Source organism: Epinephelus fuscoguttatus, linkage group LG8 (genome assembly GCF_011397635.1).
Source record: "Epinephelus fuscoguttatus linkage group LG8, E.fuscoguttatus.final_Chr_v1".
NCBI lineage: Eukaryota > Metazoa > Chordata > Actinopteri > Perciformes > Serranidae > Epinephelus > Epinephelus fuscoguttatus.
In genome coordinates, this window is record NC_064759.1 from 29,061,396 (window position 1) to 29,085,218 (window position 23,823).

Here is a 23,823-nt window from a genome sequence, read left to right on the forward strand (position 1 = left end):
ACTGGTGAGATGTCCCAGGTGGACGTAAGCTACCTTAATTAACCATGACATTTTGGTATTCTTTAATTTCACAGAACATTAGGAAATAAATCAGAACTCAGATACCACTAGGTGTGCGGAAAATGGATTTTTTGTGCTATGAGTGAGTTTAACCCTGTTGCTTCCATGTGACATCAAAGTGTGAATGATCCACAAAGGGTTATCTGCTTTGAATGTCTCTGTTGGCAGAACTGGTAAATTCTCTTTGATGAGTGGCAAATGAAAAGTCCCTATGCAAGGTGTGCAGAATGGCATTATTAACGGTTACTTGACAAGTTGTATGTGTTTTGATTTGTACTGCAATTTTAGGTCCGTAGAACCTTGAAATTTAAAATGGGACACTCATCAGCTTGAAAACCAAATTTTTGCTTTTGGATTAATGTGATCTATTGGTGCTGTCTGAACTGGCACAGACACTATGCATGAGTACCGAAATCTGGTACTAAATTAGCACCGAGGCTACATTATCAAGGACTGTAGTACTGATAAGTATTTGTATATTTATATACGTATGTATTAGGGATAGGTCACGATTTTCGAATTTCGAATAGTAATTTTATTTTTGAAAAATCGATTTTTTAATGCGACTATTACTATTCGCCGTCTTATTTTCCCCCCTTTATTTGACATGCAAATGTCAAATTTGCATGTCAAATAAAGATAAAAATCATGGGGGTTGGGGATTATTCAAAAAATTGTCGAATAGCTGCCACAATTTTTGAATAGTGTTTTTGCTTGTGTTGCCCATCCCTAGTATGTATGTACAGCCCTCTATTTATTTGATTTCATTTTTAATTTACATGTCTTGTTGCGGGCGGCACGGTGGTGTGGTGGTTAGCACTCTCGCCTCACAGCAAGAGGGTTGCTGGTTCGATCCCGGGCGTGGGAGCCCTTCTGTGCGGAGTTTGCATGTTCTCCCCATGTCAGCGGGGCACTCCGGCTTCCTCCCACAGTCCAAAGACATGCAGATTGGGGACTAGGTTAATTGGAGACTCTAAATTGTCCGTAGGTGTGAATGTGAGCGTGAATGGTTGTTTGTCTCTATGTGTCAGCCCTGCGATAGTCTGGCGACCTGTCCAGGGTGTACCCTGCCTCTCGCCCGATGTAGCTGGGATAGGCTCCAGCCCCCCCGCGACCCTCAAGAGGATGAAGCGGTTAGAAGATGAATGAATGAATGTCTTGTTGCTGTATGTTTTTTAAACAAGGAGGGAAACCCTGTCATTGCATTTTATTTTAAACAGTCTTTTTTGAATAAAAGTGCTTGTAACATCTCACATATAGCTTTAACTTACAGCTGAGCATTTAGCCCACTTTGTAGAAAATACCAAGATCTGTATCGTGTATTGACATTCAGTCAGTATATGATTTTCAATCCATATTGCCCAGCCCTAAATTTTTCTTATATTTTCTTCTCTCTCTCTCACACGCTGACTTCTCCCTGCTGCTGCACCTTCTTTTCTTTCCCCTCCCCCTTAGCCCTCTCTCCCTCCCCTTTCCCTTCACTTCCCTCCCACTTTTCTCTCTCACTCTAAAGAGCACTCAGTCTCTGCGCTCCCCTTTATTTCCCGCTCCAACATGTTGGCAGGAGGAGAAAGAGGAGGATGCTGCGCTCTACCCTCAGTGCGTTCTTGCCACCTCTCCGGCCGGCGCACAGTGACTCAGACTCAGCTTTCAGTTGTCTCCGCCTGAAAGACTTAAGACAGGAGGTGGAGGAGGAACCGAAGGATACGTTGGAGATCAGGAGCTCTCATACCAGGGTCCCCAACAGGAACAACAATAGCAGGAGAGCAGAAAAGAGCAACTGCTCTTCATCTGTGGTGGAAACGACTAATACTTTAGCAGTGACCACCTCTCCTGCCTCTTCTAGTTTCCTTCCCTCCTCTTCCTCCTTTTCAGCTCCAAGATCCATGTGGCAAGAGGCAATAAGGAGGAAGCGGTATCTCCTGGACCGGTCAGGGGAGTCTGGTGAAGGAGATAAAGGAGGAGGAAGAGGTCAGGTGAAGAGGAACAGGTCCCCGGATTGGCTTTATGAGTCCTACTACTGTATGAGCCAGCAGCATCCTCTGATTGTGTTTCTGCTGCTCATAGTGATGGGAGCCTGCCTGGCTCTGCTGACTGTGTTCTTTGCTTCAGGACTGGTAAGCCTCTCATTCACAACATGGAGAAACACTCACACTGATGTATTATGCAAATAAAAAAGTACAAATAACATCACTACAAGTAAAATCAATATGAAGAACCACAACCATACAAACATTTGAATGGCATTATATGCAGGAAATTCCTATCTAGTGTAAGCTTTGTAAACAGTGTGCACGGGCACATCAAGGCACATGTGGTGCACAGACATATGTTGTAGACTCACATTTTTTATAAACGTGCATAGGAATAAGGTCATTCAAACTAGCTTGCCAATCATATCCTCACACACACACACACACACACACACACACACGCACACAAACTGCTGGCATGTCCACAATACACAAGCTCCTCTCTCTCTTTGACTCACACACTCATACAGGCATGCTTTTGCAACACCTATATGCACGCATACTCTCACAGCATGCAGTCCTCATCGCAGCACTAATGTGAAGAGAAGGGTGAGATAAAAGTGAGGGGGGGAATAAGGGGCTTAGTTATTGTCTGAGCTCATGGTTGACTGAACTACAGAAAGGAGATCTGTTTCCCTCTGTCACTATTTTGACAGGGTTATCTTCGGTCTGAAAGCCTGAAAAATTCAATGCAGTGTAGGCAAGGTTATCTGTAAAATAGAAACATTCTCAACCAAAATTATTTGCATCCAAAAAAATGAGAATATTTAGAACATAATGGTATATTAGCACAATCTATTGATTGATTTTAGTTGATATACTTACATAACCTTATTATAGTTTATGACATTTTTGCATTAGGAGAGTGCCTCTCCCATTCCCTGTCTCTGCTGAGTCTGCTATTAAGAAGGGATTAGTCTAAAACACACTGAAAGAGACAGAGTGAGATAGAGAGAGCACTGACACAAAAACACACACCTCATATCACCAAATCACTAGAACTGAATCTGAAATGAGAACAGAATTGAGTTTTACATTATAACGTTGTTTTCACGCACTTTCACAAACAAACAACAGACGGTGAGGTCAGTAACATCAGTAGTCTGAGAGCCAGCCATTGCATTTCCATGCAATTAAGACAAAACAGAATCAATTATACCTAACTGGTCAACAAATGAAAGCCATTATCTAAAAGATAAGAAGAGATAACAATTTTGTAATGATTCATACTTAGCCTGGCAACTTTTCTGATTGCTGATTGCATTTAAGTAACCTCTTACACACTGTTGTTATTGTCATAATAGTGATTCAATTATGGTCTTGTGCATATTTAAGTGGTTAATCACCATTCATCAGTCTTTTGACTTACTACCTTAGCCACGACTAGTGTTTGTGCCACTGAATTACCCACTTGATAATTTTGCTTTGGATTCGCTATTTGATCTAAGTGGTAGCATTTGTTTTGAAGCTATGGTAAAGTGTGAAAGTATAAGTTAACCAGCAGCTGAAGCATTAACTATTATATACTATACTATACTACTATACTTTGAAATCCTTGGTTTTAAGGGGGGAAAAATCCCTACAGTCAGACAGCAAAAACATAATTCTGCATGAGTTCTCAATTCATTCTAAAACCTCATGTTTTTGTGAGCTTAATACAAACAAGCATCTCAGTAAATGTCTCTTCCTATTAGGCCACTGCTCAGTCTATCTGTCTTACATCCTCTTTTTGCTCTGTCCCTGTGCTGGATAGGCATGACTTTTGCTACTTCCTTGTTTTATTTTCCCCCCATCATCCCCCATTTCTCTAAATTCTCGTGTCTGTGTCATCTCTCACCTCTTCATATTTCTGTCTCTCTCTTTTATTTGTATCCTATCATCCCTCCATCCTGCTGGCTGGCTGACCTAAATCCTGTGCTGTTTTGGAGCTCTGCTCTGGGCGAGACAAACTCTCTGTGGCTCTCTGCAGCCACACATATCCTCTCCTGTCCCAGTGCATTGACTGTGAGCATGAGAAAGAGACAGAGGGAAGGTGGGGGTGGGGGCTAAAGGAGGAGAAAGAGAGAGATGGAGAGAAACAGGACAAATTCAAAAAGCAATGTGAGATAGACTGACATAAAAACATTTTGATGGTTATGTCGCTTCTGAAAACAGTGATGGACTTGACTGACTGTCAGTGTATGCAACACTAGGGCAAAGGAGAAGTTAAAATAATCCATTCATTAATATGTTTCATGAAGTGTAATTTGCATGGTAGATAACAAAGCTGGCATTTTGGTTGGGGATACAGTGTCACTGAGCAGTGAGGCCCTTAAGTGAACAAGATTCATCAAATTACTAGCCCTGATGTGAAACTAAATAGAAAGTTGGAATCAGCATTAAATAACAATATGACACAAGGCTATTTGGGGTTGAATTTGAATTAAAGTTTGATTGGTAGATATCAGTGTATCCCACAGATTTCTTCGCCCTCACAGCTAAATGTGCCAGTGAGGATGTGACACATCTGTCTAACCACATCCTGACCCTTTTCCATGCCCTGTCAAACTACTGGAAAAGCAATGATGGGATGAAACCTGGCAAAGGCAGGCAGCACAAACGACTTAATTCACTGAGCTATCCTCCTACGTCCACCTTGAAGAAACTCCTGAATTTTTTATTAGAACTTTCAGATCTAAGCGTGTTTCAGAAAGGCAGCAGGAAATCCATTATGGATGTGGCTTCAACTTTGCTACTGGTTAACACTGAGGGCTTTTTAGCGTTTTTCCTCACTCCATGTTCTCTCAGTGTAAAGTTTTTTTCACTTATACTGTTATATATTGAAAAGAGGATATGGATACCTGACTGTACTTTTAGCAATATTGAAATAATTTTAACCCTACCTGAGAGAGTGTAGCCTTTATGATTTTACACATTGGAGTGCTCAATTATTTGTTAAAATTACATTTTATAAAAGCTGGATTCTTCTTAGATAAAGCATGTATTTGTATTTTAGTCCCTATTAAAAAAGATATGGTCTAGGTGAAACACGAGTACCGGCAGCGACTGGATCTCAAACCACAAAAAAATGTGATGGCACAACAGTCTCCTTCAGTACATTATTCTATGCTTTATTTTGATTTTCACATTGGCTAGTCATCCTGTTTAATTTGTCTTCTGATTAAATCAGAACTGTTGAAACAAGTTGGAGGAAGCCTCTGCAAGTAATTGGTTGCTGGCAGACACTCTGTACTGCAATAAAATGGTTAATCAGCAGTGCCGTGCACTGTAGAGCCGATGCGCTGCTGGTTCTGCTGGCCTGAATAGAATATAATGTCTATAGCCTTACTGTTGTGTATATAGCCTTTATAGACTGAGCTGAGAAGTGATGCGCGGGTCGACCCGTAACCCGCGGGACCCACAAATGGACCTGGGGGTCGGGCAGCTGTGATCGTCTGTTAAATCGGTCTGTAAATGATAGTTTGACATTATTGGCTATACTGTCATGGCATCTGAAGGTACTGATGCGTTGAGCAGGTGACAGTCCGCGGTTGTTTTCAAAACACACTTGTGTCACAAACTCCTAACTTGTTGAAACTTAAAACAATAATTTATTGTACAAAACGGGGGAAATGAACGTTGACAGAAATGGTTCCATAGTTCATATTAAATTCAAAAGATAATGAAAAAACAGCTACAAGTTAGAGGGAATAGTGATGAAGTGGTAAAACTTGGCATTGATCCACAGCCTCAGACGGATGCGCTCAAGCGTGCCGTGCGCACAAGCTCAGTTGGTAGGCTATACTATATTTTCACATTTTTAACAATGCAATTTAAAAGTTTTGATTTTTATTGATAACCTACATTTACCAACAACAAAAGGACAACATTTAGCACCAATAAAATATGTTTAAAAAAAAAAGTAAATAAAAAACGATTATCAAATACCAAATTTTCATAACGAATACCTACCCATAGAAATGAATATTCGAATATCCGAATATTTGGGTACAGCCCTAGTGGTGACACCTTATGTTTAAAAAGGCGGAAAAATCAGAGGAGAAACTGTTTAATTCCGTATTTACGCTGTCTCTGGGTGAGTCACACGTCTGCCTTGTTGTTGTTTCTATCTTAAAGATACTAAAGAGGAAAGACTGCACTAGATGAGTGGCTTTTTATAACATAGTTTGGCTGTTTCATGCCCCATCAAAGTCCCTGTCTTCTAAATTTCCTCCTTTTCTTTGTTTATCTCTCTCAGGCAAACTTAGTTTTCCCTCTAATTAATTATTCCTCCTTTCTCTGATAAATTACATCTCTTCCACTCTCTCTTAAATTGTCTGTCCATGTGTTTCACTGTCTCTCTCTTATGCTCTTTTTTTTGTGTCCTTTTTCAGAACATTGAGGACCATGTGGCCTTTGTAATCACTGTGCCCACGGCGCTGGCTATCTTTCTTGCTGTTTTTGTACTTGTCTGCATTGAGTCTATCTTCAAGAAGCTTCTGCGTGTTTTCTCCCTGGTCATCTGGGCCTGCTTGGTTACCATGGGTTACCTTTTTATGTTTTCTGGCGGGATCATCTGTCCATGGGACCAGGTAAGACACAAAGATGTAATCTCTTGTGATTTTATTTGTTGTAGAGGAACATGTGGTACATTCTGTGATTTGTTTATTGCTTCTGTTTCATTGGGTAGTTTTAGGAGAGATTTAGTGGCTTAACGAAAAGCCAGTACAACAGACTGTAAATGACAACTTTGAATATCTGGTTCAGTACATGGTTCACTCCTAAGACCTCTTGAGAGCTCTTGAAAATTAAATGCTTCATGGTATCTCAACAAACCGAGCGTGGGTCAAATGTAAGCACATAAGAGATAAGACAGAAATCTAGACCAAGGATGTTGCTGATGCATGTTTCTTTTTTTCTTTTATTAATCTGCTATTTTTTTTCTTTTGAAGTCCATGCAAGACAAGGTCAGTGCTTTCTTTCTAAACACATTATACATGTTAGAAAAGACTTGTTGAAATCTTGGTCCAAGATTTCTTGGGCAGGCCTGAAATCATGGCTCAATGATGCACTGGAGCCATTCTTAACATAATCCCTCCCCTTCTTCATTAGAAGTACATAAATACTAATGTTTTAAAGTGAAAAGTGTCTGAGTTGTTTTGTTAACCCCCTGTGTGTGAGCGGCAAGTTTGCTACGTTCCACATGCTCTTTTAGCTTTTTCAGTCTAAAGTAAATATGAATATACATGTTTGTTAATTGCCGCAATCATATAAACACAAGCAAAATACAATATAAGCACAAAACGTCACTAACGTACCTTTCAGTCTTTCAACTCGAATCGGCTCCTGGGCATGCTGGCTGGCAGTGACTGCGCACTGCTTCGGGTGTGTGTTTTGTGCTGATGTTAGCTGCTGAATGAGTCTGTCGCTGTGGAGCGGCACTCACTCCTCTGCAATTTCTCGGCTCACAGTGTGTTTGCTGTGCTATTATAGACTGACTGTGCTTCTGGGTTACCTGCTAACAAGAGTCTGTCACTTTGCAACAGTAAGTTTTTTGGCTTAGTGCCTTCAGCGGGCACCTTCCCAGTGTCTTAGAGTAGAGAAACAGCTTTTTCATGATTTTGTAACTTAATTTTACATTTATTTTTGTTTTACCTGGATTTTAACCTGTGCTCTCCTCTGGGGAATGACAACATCGCTGAGAATTTTGGCTTTAGAAGTGCACATTTTGTGAAATGTACCCAGATAACCTTAGCCATGCATACTGTGATCATGTCCACTTGAGAGTGATAGAGGACATATTTATGTCACTTTCTTCTAAAAAGATTACCCAAATTGCTCGAAAACAGCATGAAATCTGGTAGCAAGAGGAGCTAGGGATTTGACTTGGCTTTTGATTCACTCACTTTCTGTTCTGTTTGAGTTGGCTTCTACCTAAAACCTAAACATATAAAGATGCTTTCCAGACCAAATGTTGTTTTTATGTGTATGGTATGAAGTGTAGATTCTCGCTTGTCTGTAGTGTGGAGTGTAGTTACAAACATGGATAAATGTGAAACAAGACTTAGGGATTCAGAGGGCCTGGAAAAAAAATCTCCCTAAGCTTGTATTTCATCTCTTGTGATTTCTGACCTACATTCTAAAACAGAGTGTCTTAAGTTTTGGACTGATCACGCACAAGCCTGAGTGCTCCCTGACATTTCGTCATGATGTACTTTTTTTTTTTGTATTTATGCTTCTGCCTCAATGAGTTTTGGTAAAGAAAGACAGATGTTATTAGTTATTCAAACATTAAAAAGCCCAAGACATTATTTGATATATTAAAAAAGGATAAAAATTGTGTTACTATATTAAGAGGTCTGGCCATCTGTATAATTGCTGAACTGTAAAACATTACAGTTACGTATTCTATGCCACACCTCTTGACTTCAGATCCACAGCTACCACAGATTCTGTCCAGTAAAAAACATTTAAATATATATATATTGTTTATCTTATCAAAAATAATGATTGTCATAATCAATTCCTCCTGCCTTAAATGTCATTAGCCTAGCAAGTGTTTATGACTGTCCTAGACCCTTACCTGTCATGGTTCAAATTTCATGTAGTATATTCTATTCAGTACTTTACTCTACATTTTAGAAAATTGGTTATCTAGGTCAAATTTATAGATTATGAAATTACACACACAGTATTAAAAAAGAGTTATTTAATTATATGCTGTCAGAAAGTAGGAATAGTATTCTTTGTGTTTGAGTATTAAAAAGGGAAGAATAAAAACTACACAACACAAAGAACAAATACAAGGATGGTGAATTTTGGGATTTAGTGAGAGGTCTTTAAATATGTTTATTGTTGGACTGTTTTATTTTGCTGAATTTTTACACTTCAGAGAGGGATACAACTGACAGAAGACAGAGGGGAAAAAGGAGATTGAAAAATTTATGTCAAAGGCCATGAAGGTTGTGATGCCAATGAGCCACCATAGAATCTTTTTTTATCCTTTCTGCAAGAACAGCTGAATAGAAAGTACAGAATTTGACTTGATGGGTACCACAGCATGTGACAGAGGGGCTGATTACACAGTCAACGTAAATTCACAAATGCAGTTGCATGGAATATTTTTCCTCTTTAATTAGAAAGCCACAAACCAGTCATATATCAGAGTCACACTAGTAGAAAAAGTGCAGTCAGCTGGTATGTAGACAGCCTGCCAGATGTGTTGTGTGAAACTACTGTAAATCACCTTATATTAATCAGTACATTTTTTTTATCCATTCATTTATCCAGCTTCCGGACCCCTACTGCAGACTCGCTGACTATGTCCCATGTGGCCCTCTCAGCATAGTCAGAATGCATAACAGTGCTTTTGATCTGAGGACAGTTTGCCCATGAAGTTTGTATAGACTATTTTTGCGTGTTGTAGCAGCAGCACAGGAGATTATATTTATAATAAAAGTAAAGCATAGGCCTAAATTAATCATATTTACCCTTGGTAAGCATACCATTTATGTATGTATTATACAGTGTATATTAGGGGAGGGAATTGCCAGAAGACCCATGATATGATATTATCACAATATTTAGGTCACGATACGATATTATGCAATATTGTGATATGCTGAGTTTTGCAATAAAATACATTGCAAAGCAGACAGACTGACCAACACTGTCATAAAACCAGTCAGAAATGTTGCATAAACCTGACCTACTGAGCTGTTGGCAGATTTAATGCCCTCTGCGAGGCCAGAGTAAGCACATGAGCAAAACACATAATATGCAGGTATTTTATTAACTGAATGGCAACACCCATTTTAGAAGCGTTGTCTGTTACAGTGACAAGGTCTATGTTAGCAATCCCCCATTGTTGTGCTGCATTTTGCAGGTGTGACTTTGGTGCACTGCTCTAATTTGGAGAATGTGAGACAGCAGTCACCAGCTCTTTGTGAGATAATGTACCATTATAGTCACATGAATCCACTGGCCTTGAAGTCCAGGTGTCGCAAGTTAATGCCACCCTCCATGAATCACTCAAAGATTCCTCAACTTTCTGTGTCACTTCTCTATAGAGCTTGGGTATTGCTGTTGCGGTGAAAAAACGTTGGGATGGAGTCCCATACCTGGGTTCCACCATTAGCATGTGACAAAAGCCTTCATTTTGTGTCTGTGTTATTTTCTTAGCTCTTCCAGAGTTTGATGGTAGTTTTGTCAAGCTAAGTGTGTCCGGTGTTTGTTGATTTTCGGTGGAGCAGGTTTAGCGGTAGGTTGGCCGTCAGCAGCTAGCACTATCTCTGGATGGTGGCGTTTGAGTTGAGCCCTCATGTTCAGAGTTTCCTCAGAGTAATTTATTTTCATAAGACACTGCTTGCAAATCACATCATATCATAGCAAGTTCTCCTGTCCATTCATGTTAAAAAAAATCCCAAATAAATCCAGACAGTATATTTAAACGCAGACGGCACATTTTTGATATCTTTCTCCAGTGCCTCCATCTTTGTTTTGATAAACCTCCTGCCAAATGCCGCTGATTGAGACCTGTACTGGCCTCACCAGGAAAAAAAAACATCAGCACCATCTAGCAATTGATTTTATTATTCTATTACCAAAAGTTGTACTAAAATGAATAATGCATAAAATAAAAGATTGATACTTGGCATCCATGTATTGATACTATATCGCCATGCAAAATATCACGTTACTATACTGTATTGATTCCCTGCCCCCACCCCTACTGTTTATGTATGTGAGTGTGTGTATCTCCGGCAAACATATAGGTACATACCATATGCTATGCATGTAACACTCTGTGGTCACATTACATCTGCAGTTAAATGTGGCAAGACAAACAAAAAGCAGCATCTTCATTGCTATAGCCATATGTGTCCTGCAACAGCGCTCAATGAAAGCAGCACAGTACATTAGGTCTTCGTCATTTGAAAGCTGCGCTCATTCAACAGTACTTGGTAAGACAGATGTCTGGTGTGGACTCATCTATCACAAAGAGGTAGCTAAAGATGCACTGATTCACACGCCACTCCATTCATTCCTTTCTTCTGCTTACTAGAAATGTCAGGCCATTATGCCATTATTGCTCTCTGACTGCTGCATCTTAGCCATATTAATTAATGCTTATCTGAAGAGACATTATTGTTGACTGGCATTGCTCTCTATGTGTTTTTAGGGGCTTGCTGCCTGTAATGTATAAATTAAGGACATGACTCAAGTGTTCTCACACTGCTCCTCCTCAGTATACAGCATATTCAGTAGCCTATACTTTAATCTCATTTACCACTGGGGAGAACAGAGATCCTACTTCAAGTATCAGTGGAATGAATGTGAGTCAAATCTCTAATGCAGTCAGTAATGAAAAAGCTTTGAATAATATATATGTTCTGTTTGCCAGAAACCTAAGATAAATGAAAAAGAGAATTACCATTCTATTAGTCTGCATGGGGATTTTTAGGCCTCCCATAAGACATGCTAGCCACCATATTAAAAAGAATATATTTTTTTATTTTTCAAACTGAGAGGGCAGACACTGGTGAATATCTTATGATTACACTTTAAAGTGACTTTCCTTTGTTCGGTTATTTTGATGTTCTCTTTTGATGTCCATTGCTAGCCAACTATCATTTGATGCCTTAGTAAATCTGTCACCTTGTTTTTAACTAATGACTGAAATCATATTTGAATTGAGAAAATGCTGTTCTCAAACTATTAGGTCTAAATATATAGACTTACCTGTGAACCATCAAAGCCTAATAAGAAGTCAGTATCCCAATGAGCTGCCATCCACTTTAAACACATCTTGTCACGTAGAGATTTGCACTTTTTGAGACTCACAGAGAATGTCAGATAAGTTATTGATGATGTAATCTCTCAAGACAGATTCTGCAATTTACATTGTAGAATAGTAGTTCGTTCGTAGTTTGAACGATGCTGCGCTTTAGCCAATCACAATGGAAGGAGCGTGGCTGAGACATGCAGGTGTCCCCAGGAAATGTGTACCTACAGAAACAGCAAGCTCTGCGTCCATAGTGACCGCTCCACCCAAAACGCTGTCTCGTCAACGTGGAAAAAAAGTATTTTTTCCAGCGGATGTCTGAGTTACAACATGATTGAGCTAACTGGAGTAATTTCATGTCGTATCCGACAACGGGAGGCTTTTAACAGATGACGTCCTGATGTTAGCTTTGCTAACTATCCCTGTCAGCTGCAGCCACTGATGCTATCTAGACATTGTGATTTCCCATAACTGAATAAATACCACACATAGCAACACAAAACTGCTTTGCTAGCTCAATCATGTTGTAACTAAGATATCCGCTGGGAAAAATATTTTATTCTCGGACCATTTATTGAGTTATTCCCTTATTTTTATACAGTCTATGGTTATTACAGACACCGCTAACGTTAACAGCTAACGGTTAGCCCAGCTAATCTACGATAACCGTGTTATTAATTACAAAACGTGCACACAGAAATAATAACGTTTGTTCAGTCATTGTGTTTATAGACTTAACAAACATCAGATTAGTCTACACGGTGATATAGTGACGTGAAAAATGTGATATATAGCTAAACTCTGCTGGTTTTCTGCCCGAAGTATTTGTAAACAACATGGTGATTCCCTGGGGGCACCGCCGGAAGTGAAGGGTGTGAGCGATCGCCAAGGCCCCTGCACTTCTGTTAGTCAAAAAACTCTGGGCTGTGCCTCCAGAGGTAAAGGAAGAAAAAAAATATTTTTTTTTATTTTTTTGTTACAGATGGATTTCCAGATTGTTGATAATGCAGTCGACTGCAAATATCCAGGACCTGCCAGTGGACCCTGGAAGTTGACAGGGTCAGCACTTCCATGCGCAGAATATTTTGCGTTCGAGTGTTGGGCAGAGTGCCATGACTTTAAGATGATAAAAAATGGCATTAAAAGACTACACTGGATTTCGTCTGTAAATCTGAAGCAGGGCCAGCAGAGAAGGGCTAATTTTAATCTACAATGAATCTCTAAGAATAAAATGCCATTGTTTCTCAGTCCATTACTGCAGACAGTACCGCCTGTGTCAGTTAACAACAGTTTGCCCATGCCAATAATACTTAGTGCTACAGCTGTCAACTTAGAGAGAGCAGTATGGAAGTAGAGAGAAAACCTGTATTGAGGTGCTCTCAATAAAGAAAACAAAGGAAACTGCCACAAGGTCTTTTCATTTTTCTTATCTTATTCCATTTTCAACATACTGTTCTATACTTACTGTCCACCATTTTATTTGAGCACCCTAAAAAGTTCCCACAGTGTAATAAGAAAGTCGTGACCTTGCAGTGTGGGATATTTTTGCTAACAATGCAATGCTTCATATTATAAAGATGCAAAATATTAAATCTACACCTGTCGGTGGTGCTGCAAAATGATTTATAAAAATTTGGTTTATACAATAGTTAGTTCCGACCGAGTAATTTAATTGGACAAGATGCATTCCATGAGTACAGACTGTATTAGAGATATATGTATAAATTATTATGTGTCTGTTGTTCAGGAAATAGTAAATTAGTGAACAAGGGAGTTATTTTGGATACTGCTGGTCAGCACCCAGAAAACACATTTGCTTTTCCTTGTGGTATATGTTCGTAAATAAACATGGGGGTTTGAGCTGTTGGTCAGACGAAAGAAGACATAGACCTTGGCTCTGGCACGTTGTGATTTTCACAATGTTGACATTTAGTTGACCGAATAATTAATTGACTAATTGGGGAAATAATTGAAAGATTAACTGATAATGATAATAATAAAAGATAGGGCTGTAGTCAACCAAAGAAAATCTTGGTTGACTAAAGTCGCACATAATCTTCAACTAATTGATTAGTTGTGGGGGGGAAAAAAATCTGCACGTTATTTTTACTTCTGCGGTGGTGTGTCTGTGTCACTCTGCAGTAACACCTCCAAACACTGGCAGGCAGTGGAGGACTGTGTTAAGTGCTGTAAAATTTAGTTTAAATCAAACTTTATTTATATAGTTGATTCAAAACACATTAAATATGGCTTAATAGAGACAATTTCAAACACAAGTACGCAAATCAGCTTGACTATAAATCGCAGAACTGACAGACAAACACTTGTCTTTATCTGGACACATTTCCCCCACCAATACAACATGCTAACGTTATTAGCACAAGTCTATGGCGTTTTACATTGTATAAAGTAGCCTAGCGTCTAGCGATCTTTTCCTCTTCTCAAAATCAGGGACAACAGCAACATGTAACAAAGGTAATGGTGCATAATTTGGCTCCATTACAATTCACAACATTGACTGACAAAACAACTGTTCTATACTAAACACGTTTTCCAAGCAAATACAACATGCTAACATTATTAGCGCCAGCCTATGGCATTTTACACTGTATAAATTAGCCTAGCAACGAGCAGAGATTTCCTCTGCTCATATGAAGCCAGGATTCATCTTGAAGTATAAATCCCAGAAGGATAAATCACACACAAGACTTAAAATGCTATTTTGGTGGAGGCTTTACTGTCGTCGCAATTTATTGTTTCTTATGTGTGAAATACAAGTAAATACAAGCTTCTTTTCCACCGAGGGAAATGGTTTCAGCTTACAGAAACAGACAGGAGGTCTGCGTCACTGCGACGCTGAGTGTGAGGGTGGGCGAGTTCAACTTTCTGTGAACTACGGGGGTGTTTTGAAAACACCCCCGTTTTCACAGGTAACTTAGCCTGTCCCTCTGCCGCAGGAAATAATGGATTAATCCTGGAAAGCTATTGATGTAGCGCTTTTCTCCTTATGAAAGTAACACAGCGATTATTTGACTAATGAGAATTTGGTCAGACGAGAGCATAGCAACCAAATAATCAACTAGTCGACCAGGAGACTACAGCCCTAATAAAAGAAAATGTTATTTGCAGCCCTACCTTTAGTAAATGATTTGATTTGCATGGATGCTAATCTCATCTTTAGATCATTATGTTATGTATATATGTATATTTTTGCATAAACAGCGTACATGTTTTTGATGTGAAGAATTAAATCCATAAACCGTTTCAGATCTCAACCTTTAAGTAAAATTTTGCAGCATTTCCCTCCTTGCTGTTGATGTTCTTGTACCTGTAATCCAGGGTTTGGGACATGCTGACCATTTGGTTATCAGCCAATTATATTAATAACCAAGTCTCTGAATCTGTGGTCACCCTGGTATTACTGTGCAGTTGCTAAGTGGATGTCTGCTCCAAAAATGAAAGGGAGGGAGGCAAAGTAAAAGTCAGAGTTAATTAAATGCTCTCCGTGCTGTAGCGAGGAGGTTCATGAGAAGTAGGGGAATGAAACAGTGATTAGAGGGAGGGCCTCACGCTCTCCCACTGCCTCACCTGTCATGTATAGCCCTAAGCTCATTAAGGATGATGGCTTTTGTCCCATGCCATTCATACAATGTTGCTATTGCTAATCTGCGGATGAAAATATTGCTACCCATAGTCACAATTTAAAATTCCATATCTAATATGAGAGAAAAAATAAAATAAAAAAGAAGAAGAAAACAGTGATAACTAAAGGACTTGTACTTAAGTTGCTAAGATACCAGCATGTACAGTAATTTGCTTTAAATAACTGACTTGTCTAAATAATTAACAATGTGGCTGTATCCTGGTTGAAAAAGAAGTGGTTTTAAATGAAGTAAATGGAGAGGGCAAAAGAAAATTGGGACAACAGAGATGGAGAAAAGAATGCATGAATGATTTTTATATCTAAAGATCTCTCTGTGTCTGAGTATTCCTTTCTTGCTGGCTCCATGCTGGTATACATTAATGGGTTTGTGGTTGAAGAATACCATTCTAAGGGAATGTGTTTAAAACATTATGTATGAATTATTCATTTTTCCGCATTCCCGTTTTTGTTTTTGCCTCATTTAAATGTTGTATTTTAACACATGCAAACATGCAGGCCTACACATGACAGTGTTTGCTATGCAATGGATTATTAAGCAAGGGGCTAATCTTAAGTATAATCTATTTTGTACCAATATTAGTCAATGATTTTTTTGTGGCACGCTCGTGTAGAGTTAAACTTCAGCTAACTTTAGTGGGTACAATCGATACTTAAGCAGTGAAAGAGCCAGGTGTTTCCCTCAGGAGTTGGTAGAGACAAAAAAAGATGAAAGACCATGTTCTTGGACTTACATTCATCACCTGGTAGCAAACATGACTCCAGATGAATAATAATGTTATTCCATATTGGCTGGATGTGTAAATAAGCAGCTGTTTGCTAAGTTGCATTGGGTACCATTGACATTTAAACCGATACAGTTACCGGTGCTGGTGACTTGAATTCAATACTGGTACCCAGTGCTGCCATTTTTACTGTTGCTACAATAACAGAAATGTCCTTTTTGAAAAAGCTGTGGTCAACAACTGAATCTGCTCGTCTGCTCTTTTCTAATCACACATAGGACTAAGTTTTGTCTTTCTGCTTGCTTGTGTGTGTATGTGTGCGCAAGGGTCTGCTCGTCTCTCTTGCTCTCTGTTTAGACATAACTGACAAATACATGGATCAAGAGGGCCTACGTAATAAAAAAAAAAAAAAAAAATCACAAACAGCAGTATAGGAGCCAAATATGTTATTGGGAGGTTTTGCGTTTAACTGTGTAATTCACTGTGTCGGCATTGGAGGGCACTGTACTGTCACCTGGTGAGTTCAGGTATTTAGGATGTGACCTCACTATGGTCATCAGGTGTTTAGCCCGGAAGGGCAAATGGTTTTTGACCGCAATGGCGCGGAACGCTACAGTTTTGTTTGTGTGTTTTGTACTGATAGACAAATGTGTATGTAACAGATGGACTTTGCCATGCACTTGTTGAATAAATGTTACGGTGATGCAACGCAAGAAGCTTCATGGACTCTGATTAAGCATTTGGATAACGAAGGTAGCGTAGCATGTCCAGCAACAGGCGTGTCAACCCTGGTCAAATACCTCAGTAGCAAGTAGTAGACTTAGCTCCTTTAAGCAGTGATCCTTGACTATTTCTAAAATAAAATGGAAAAGAAAATAGACTGGATAGACTACAACTGTTGGCACGGCAGTAAAACTTTTGGCTTGCTAGGAAGCCAATGGAGTTCTGTGGCCAACGTTCTAGCTTTGGGGCACTTTGAGGCACCTCTGCCTCCTTTCTTCATTCTCACCAAGGCGTGTTCTGATTAATTTAATGTGAATCATTCCTTTAGTATTAGTAACAACATAATTCAGCTGGTACCCTTAAAGGTACCTATTCACAATGTCAACTTAAAAGTTAACGATAAGTTTGTGTTCTCAGTTTGTTTTGTTAACCCCCAAGTGACCAAATGAATCAGTTATTGTTGGTGTAAGGTGCGAATTTATGCTGCTGACCAGCTGTACACTGTCTTGAAATGGGAAGTCCAAAATGGTGAAGCTTTAATGTCACAGTCATGGCACTACCCCAGTGTATAAATTGCTCCACAAGAGAGATGTGGCATAGTTTGCAAATAGTCAGAGACAGAAGTGGATAACAGGGATATGTTCCCTTGAATGAACTGTGTTAATGTACTGTTAGCATTACCTATTTGCTGGTGTTAATGGCATTAATGCTGTCTTTGGCAAATGTTATTGACAGAGAATTTGATAGAAGTCATGAAAATCCTTGTTGAAAGCCCATCAAGTACTCTTCAAATGAACTATTTTTCCCAGACTGGCAGTCATGGCTATGTAAGGTTTCTGCATGTCATAAAGAGCTGTTATGATTATGACATACTTACCAGAAGAAAATGAGAAGACAGAAAGTGTTGAGGTTCCTAAAATGTCTGAAAAGCTTCATCTTCCTATAATGCTAGTGGTTTGTTATGCAGGATTTGATCATCATGCTTATCCCACGGCAGATACATATGTTATTTTGATAGATGATTTCCCCAGTGATTGTCAAGCCTTTCAACCTGATTTTCTACTTCTGTGTAAGTCTAAGTCATCTGACAATCAGAAGAAAAGGGTTACATCAAACATTTACTGACAGACTCAATGCCTGTAGACTCTCACATACAGTTTTGTTGTTTCATCACAAAAGAACTATTTTGCAACCACTGCACAAGGACTCTTTTTCATTACCATGGATCTTTTTTCTTTAGACCACCAGTCAGCCAACAGAATTGAACAAGTTGGTGTTACCTGAAAATCTCATTCAATGTATGTGCAGTGATCATTCAGATCAGAAATTGTGGTGAAGATGATGATTGGTTTTCTCCATTTTTCATATCTCAGGCAGATATGAAATTATTCTGTTATTCTATTCGTAGCAGTTATGGCATGTTTTCATCTTTTAATTAGTGTGTGCTGTTTCTAATATTATTATTTCCACAGTGAATTGTCAACAACTGGGACCTCTGACTGTCACTGTCAGTGAATGCCAACTAATATGCTGTAGTCCCCAAAAGCACACAAAGCATCTGTTAGAATATATGGCTCCCCTTCTTTGAAATGCAACGCACCAGTATGTACTACAGGGAAATACAGTAACATATGTTGAATTGTAAATATGTAAATCACCCAAAATATAATGACATATATCTGCAATATGTCAAATGAAAGATGATGTTATATAAATCTGAGAAGGAGAATAGGCTGAACAAGAGGATTACCACTAAAGCACTATGACAAGGGGACAGTGCTGCAGTTGGGGAAACGAAACAAGTGTAGATCATACTGTAATTGGTATAGAGGGTGCCAAGTGGTATATGTAGAAGGGTGAATCTAAAAGATTCAGTTATCCAGTGCATAGTGCCTTGGCAGTAAAATGGTTACAGTCCATGCCATGCCACTGCAACATCCCTGGTTTGATTCCTGCTGTGGGACCTTTGTTGCCTGTCATAGCTCTCTCTCTCTCCTATTTCCAGTCTGCCTCTACACTGGCATTTGTCGAATAAGGTAAAAACATGTCCCTCCCCAATAAGTCTTTTAAAAAAACTGCCCAGCAGATAAAATCACAGCAACATCACAGTGATAACCAGTTAAGGAGGAGACCTAAAATGACATCAAAAATACATGCAGATAATAAACTTTTTTTTTTATCTGCTGACTATGGTAGTAGACCATGTGTTGTCTAATAAAACACATTCTTGACTTCAAGATTAAGGTTAGGTGAGGTCAGTAATACGCATGGTGATGTGGAGGCTCAGTGATGCAGCTGCTTTAATTAGCTCTCCTTACATCTTGCCCTTTTCTTTCCTCAGTAACACACTGTTGATTTTTACAACCTTGGACAGGCTAATGTGCATTCTTTGCAGGTTTATTACAGCATTTTTTATGTTGTCAGCTACCATTGCCAAAACAGTTGTAGTGGTTTTTATTTAAGAGCTTTTACTGCACTCTGCAAACTGTACAGTTTCCTCCTATCTAGCAAACTCGAGTTGTACTGCAGCACCATTCTGTTTGAAGTTTCCCTCACCCCTCTCTCTCTTTTAATGTTGATGCATATAGGTTTCCACAAAGCACTCGCTTGCTAACAAGCTAACTGGTATTCTTCACTGCAGGAAATAACATGATTTGTGCAGCTTAAACTACTTGGGTCCAAATGTAACTTGAAATTTTATATTTTTAATTTATATTTCTACCCTGTTTTAGACAAGTGGATTTCCCTCCTGTGATTCTTTTTCACCCCAGTGGCATGAAGCCAGCCATCAAAATAACTACAATAATTGTGTTGACATCCTCACAGATAAACAACGAGACAGGAAGAGAACAGGGGACCGTTACATTACAAACTGCACTGTCAGTACAGTACACTGTCAGGTAAAAGAAATAGCACAGAGGCTCCACATATTCCCTCAGCTGTCTTGTGCTCACCATGCCCACTTTCCCAGAGTTAGTTTGTATACAGTACACTTTCCATTTTCAAACCTGAAATCAATTGGATGCTTATCCTCTCCTCACAAAGCCCTCTGTGTTTGCTGACGGTAGGGAGATGGGCTTATCTGTGTGGTCCAGCCTCGACCCCTCACTGAGAGATGTCTGGACCCTGTCTTGCCTCCTCTGTGTCTCCGGATCCCTCCCTGTCTCTGTCACACACATGCGCAGATGCACACACACACACTCCTTTGTGAGTATACAGCCAGCCTCATTAGGCTTCAGGACAGAAGAGGTGCGGAAAGCGGAGTTGGGGTGAGGGAAAAGGCTTGCCAGGTTGGACCGGAAAGACAGGAAATACTGATAGAAAAGACAGGCAAATAGAAGGGTGATACATGAGACGGAGGCAGGCAGAAAGAGACATGGATAGATATAAGATAACATGCAAAGAGGAGCAGTAATTAAGACACTTTCTCTAGGATCAGGCTGAAGTTTTGATTCTAGGACAGTGGAAAAGAATATATATTTGTGCTAAACTCCTTAATTTATCCCAAGGGATGAAGGTCAGCATGCCCAGACTGACTGTGGAAATTAAAAACCAAAAACTTTTGCATTATTTTTGTTATTTACTGCATTTAATTCTACATCTCAATCAACCCGTCTGTCTTTTGCTTAGATTTCATGAGTATAGCTAGAAATGAAGAGTATATTCGTCTTTTATAGGGTTAAATAACACAAAGACACACGCACACACACACACGCACACACACACACTCCACATTGTAAATCTGGTCTGTAAACTAATCTCTGTCACAGACTGTAGACTAAAAGCCTGATGTAATCTGATGCTCCATCTCTGTAATTTGTTTTATGAACCCTCCTCAGTGTCATTATCAAGGAAGTGATTCATGGGGCAGAAGCAGAGTTGACTGTACCATGATGGACCAAAAAAAATAAGCCTTGTCCACTTAATTGTTAGAGAGAAGGTCCTTATGTGCTTGCTTTTAACACGCTGAAGGAAGCTCCTAGCTGTTTTATTACTGCATCAAGTAACAAGTATGCAGGGGAACTCAGCAGGTGCCTCTCCTCCTGCAGCCTCTCCATTATCCTTGGTACAGTTTCATCAATCAGTGGCCGCATTGGATTTCAGAGCATTAATTTAGAAAAGGTCTTTATGGACTCTAAGCAAATTATGTTGCTGTGGTAGATGACATTTGCCAGCAATTAGCAGCTCTCTCCTGTATTAGGAAGTAAGTTAATACTTATTTACTCCTCTTCTGACATAATGAATAAATAACACTATTCTTAATCATCCACAGAGGAGTGAAATCTAAATGATCTGGCACTTGTGGGTTCACCATCACTGATGGATGGATGAATGAATGAATGAATGCTTTCGGTTTGAATCCTATAGCCTCAAACTGGTAGCTTCATAGTTGGTGCATTCTGCATCTGTTCTGACTCTGCACTTGCATCTATTAATTAAAAGGCTTTAGATTTATTGTGTGTTTTAGAGAATTGCTGGCTATGTAGGGATTTGACAAGTTAAAAACAAGGAGCAGGCTGAAGAAAACTGCTGCCACCCTAGTACACTTGCCATACCGCAGAAACATCATAGCCACTTCATGCACTAAAGGTTATTCTGACAAAAAAATCAGAAATACTGCAACCATTACTATGTTTGCAGTGTCTCACAACACCCTCAAGACTCTCATTCGCAACCTGTCCACCAGTCACCCGTTTAGTTTTCTCACTCCTACTAGTTACCTGACAGACCACTCCACTAGGATTTTGTACCGAACTCGGTATTTTTGAGGCCAGCAACCAAACCATGTTGGTGCTACTGAGTAGTGTTTCACGTTAAATCCATTGGTTCCAAATTTTGGTACCTAAGAGTGTTCCTGGATGCGAAAGCCAGGTCCAGACAGGAGCACCGGATGCACCGCAAGGTGCCCTGAAGCAGGGAAGCAGCCTGTGGAACTCTGTGGTCGGCTTCCTGGCTTTGGGGCACTTCAAGTGGATGCAGCAGAGCTACACAAAGCCACCAGGCTCAGGAAGGAGGAGAAAGCGGTGCAAAGTGCTCTGAAGCCGGGAAACCAGCCATGGAACTGCATTGCGGACAGTTTTGGTCTATGTGGTCTATATTCTTTTTAGTTTTATTTCAGATATAGCCTAGTATCACTGTTTTTTGTGATTCTCTTTTTAAATTGCAGACTTATTCTACATATTTTGTCAGTTGTATCTAAACATAGAGCAAAAGAGACAAGCACATACACACAAGCAAACAGAGACCTAGCTTTATTTGTGATCAGAAAAGAGCAGAGGAGCAGAATTGCTTGTTGACTGCAGTGGGTACTGGTTACAAATTTGAGGCACCAGCACCAGTGCTGATAACAGTCAAATGTACTGGTTTTTGAAAAGTCTTAAAAAGTCTTAAATTCATGTATCTAAAATTAAAGCCTAAAAATGTCTTAAATTCATTAGAAATGTCTTAAATTGGTCTTAAATTTATTACTCAAAGGTCTTAAAATTGTTGCGGCAGGAATATTTAATCTGAATCTGTGTGAAAAGGGCTTAACGGCGTGCGCTGGCCCCCTGGCACTCAATATGCTGCTGTAGTGGTTTGTTTTCCAGACGTGAGTATCTTTGAGCAGTGAAAGTTATTATTTATGTCTTTAGTTTTGTGATAATAGTTTTGTGCCAGCAAAATAAATCATTCAGCACGCTGTGCGAGTCCAGATTTCAACCAGCAGCAGAAACGAAAGGCGAATCCTGCTGGTTGTGGGTTGAACGGGGGTCACAGACAGGAATACGGCGGTCAAATAGCCCACGGCGGCTCCGTGGCGCAAAATAACGGCTTACTGGCGACAGAGAAGTCCAACTCCAGGTCCAGTAGCCTAATTTCCTCTTTCGTTGGTGACATGACTGCCCAGTAGTACCTGGACAGCCGAGCCATGGCGGCACACAGGTATGTGGCGTGTCAGAGGAGAAACGAGCGGTTCACATTTCTCTCTGTGGCAGGTAACGGTCCACAAACCTCACCGCACTTTAGGACTGTTCTTTACTTGTCAGGGGAGGAGGGTGGCTGGTTGATTTTTATTTTTATTTATTCATTTTGTTTCAGTCCCCCCATGTTAATCACTTATTTATGCTGTTTTTGAAGTATGAATAAGTCAATAAGTAATTTATTCCATTGAAATATCATTGATGTATTACAGAAAAGTGATTTATCTTTTTATGAATGACAAAAGGCACATGTGCCTCATTTTTGCTGTGGTATCGTGATACTACTCAGAACCGTGATACTTTCACTGGTATCGTACCATGGGTCCCAATTTTGGTACCGTGACAACACTAGATGTCACAACCATTCCATTCGGAGTTGCGCAGTGAAGCGGCTCTGGTGCCGCTTAAAAAAGTGTTCCCCCACTTTTGGGAGTAGGGGAACACTGCTCTCTCAGAGGCCAAAAGTGTTCCCCTACTACTATTTTACAAATTAAGCACTGGTTATAGTACAGCAGCATCCCCCAACCATCGCTTATATTTATAGTTTTTTCAGTCTTAAATTCCATTCAAGGTGGCATTAAAAAGGTCTTAAAAAGTCTTAAATTTAACTTACTGAAACCTGCAGATACCCTAGTTTAACAGTTCCAGTGCCTAACCCTACTCTCCTCAGCTGTGTTTAGTTTTAGAGTTTGCATTATACTATAAATAGATGAACTAGTCATCCTCCTCTTTTGCCACATTGTTAATGCTGTACTGCTACTGCTTCTCAGTAAACATCTCCGAAAACTTTGCATTTAACTCCCAGCGCCTCTTGCTAGCATTACTGAACCATGACCAAAAGTTAGAAGATGTGTTGCTTCTAAACCTGGACTTGCAGCTATGTATAGAGTTAGATTTT

The 23,823-nt window shown here is 39.6% G+C and overlaps 1 protein-coding gene across 3 annotated transcripts in view; it reads left to right on the plus strand.

The window, feature by feature from the left end:
- Positions 1-23,823, plus strand: part of adcy2a (adenylate cyclase 2a) — an 88,427-nt gene that overhangs the window by 6,165 nt on the left and 58,439 nt on the right. For 2 of the 3 annotated variants that reach the window (XM_049584943.1, XM_049584945.1), the window contains exons 2-3: positions 1,516-2,177; positions 6,467-6,664. In XM_049584943.1, the coding sequence (XP_049440900.1) occupies positions 1,641-2,177; positions 6,467-6,664 (735 nt within the window). In that variant the 5' untranslated portion in view covers positions 1,516-1,640. The remainder of the gene's footprint in view (positions 1-1,515; positions 2,178-6,466; positions 6,665-23,823) is intronic. The other variant, XM_049584944.1, reaches the window with a different exon arrangement.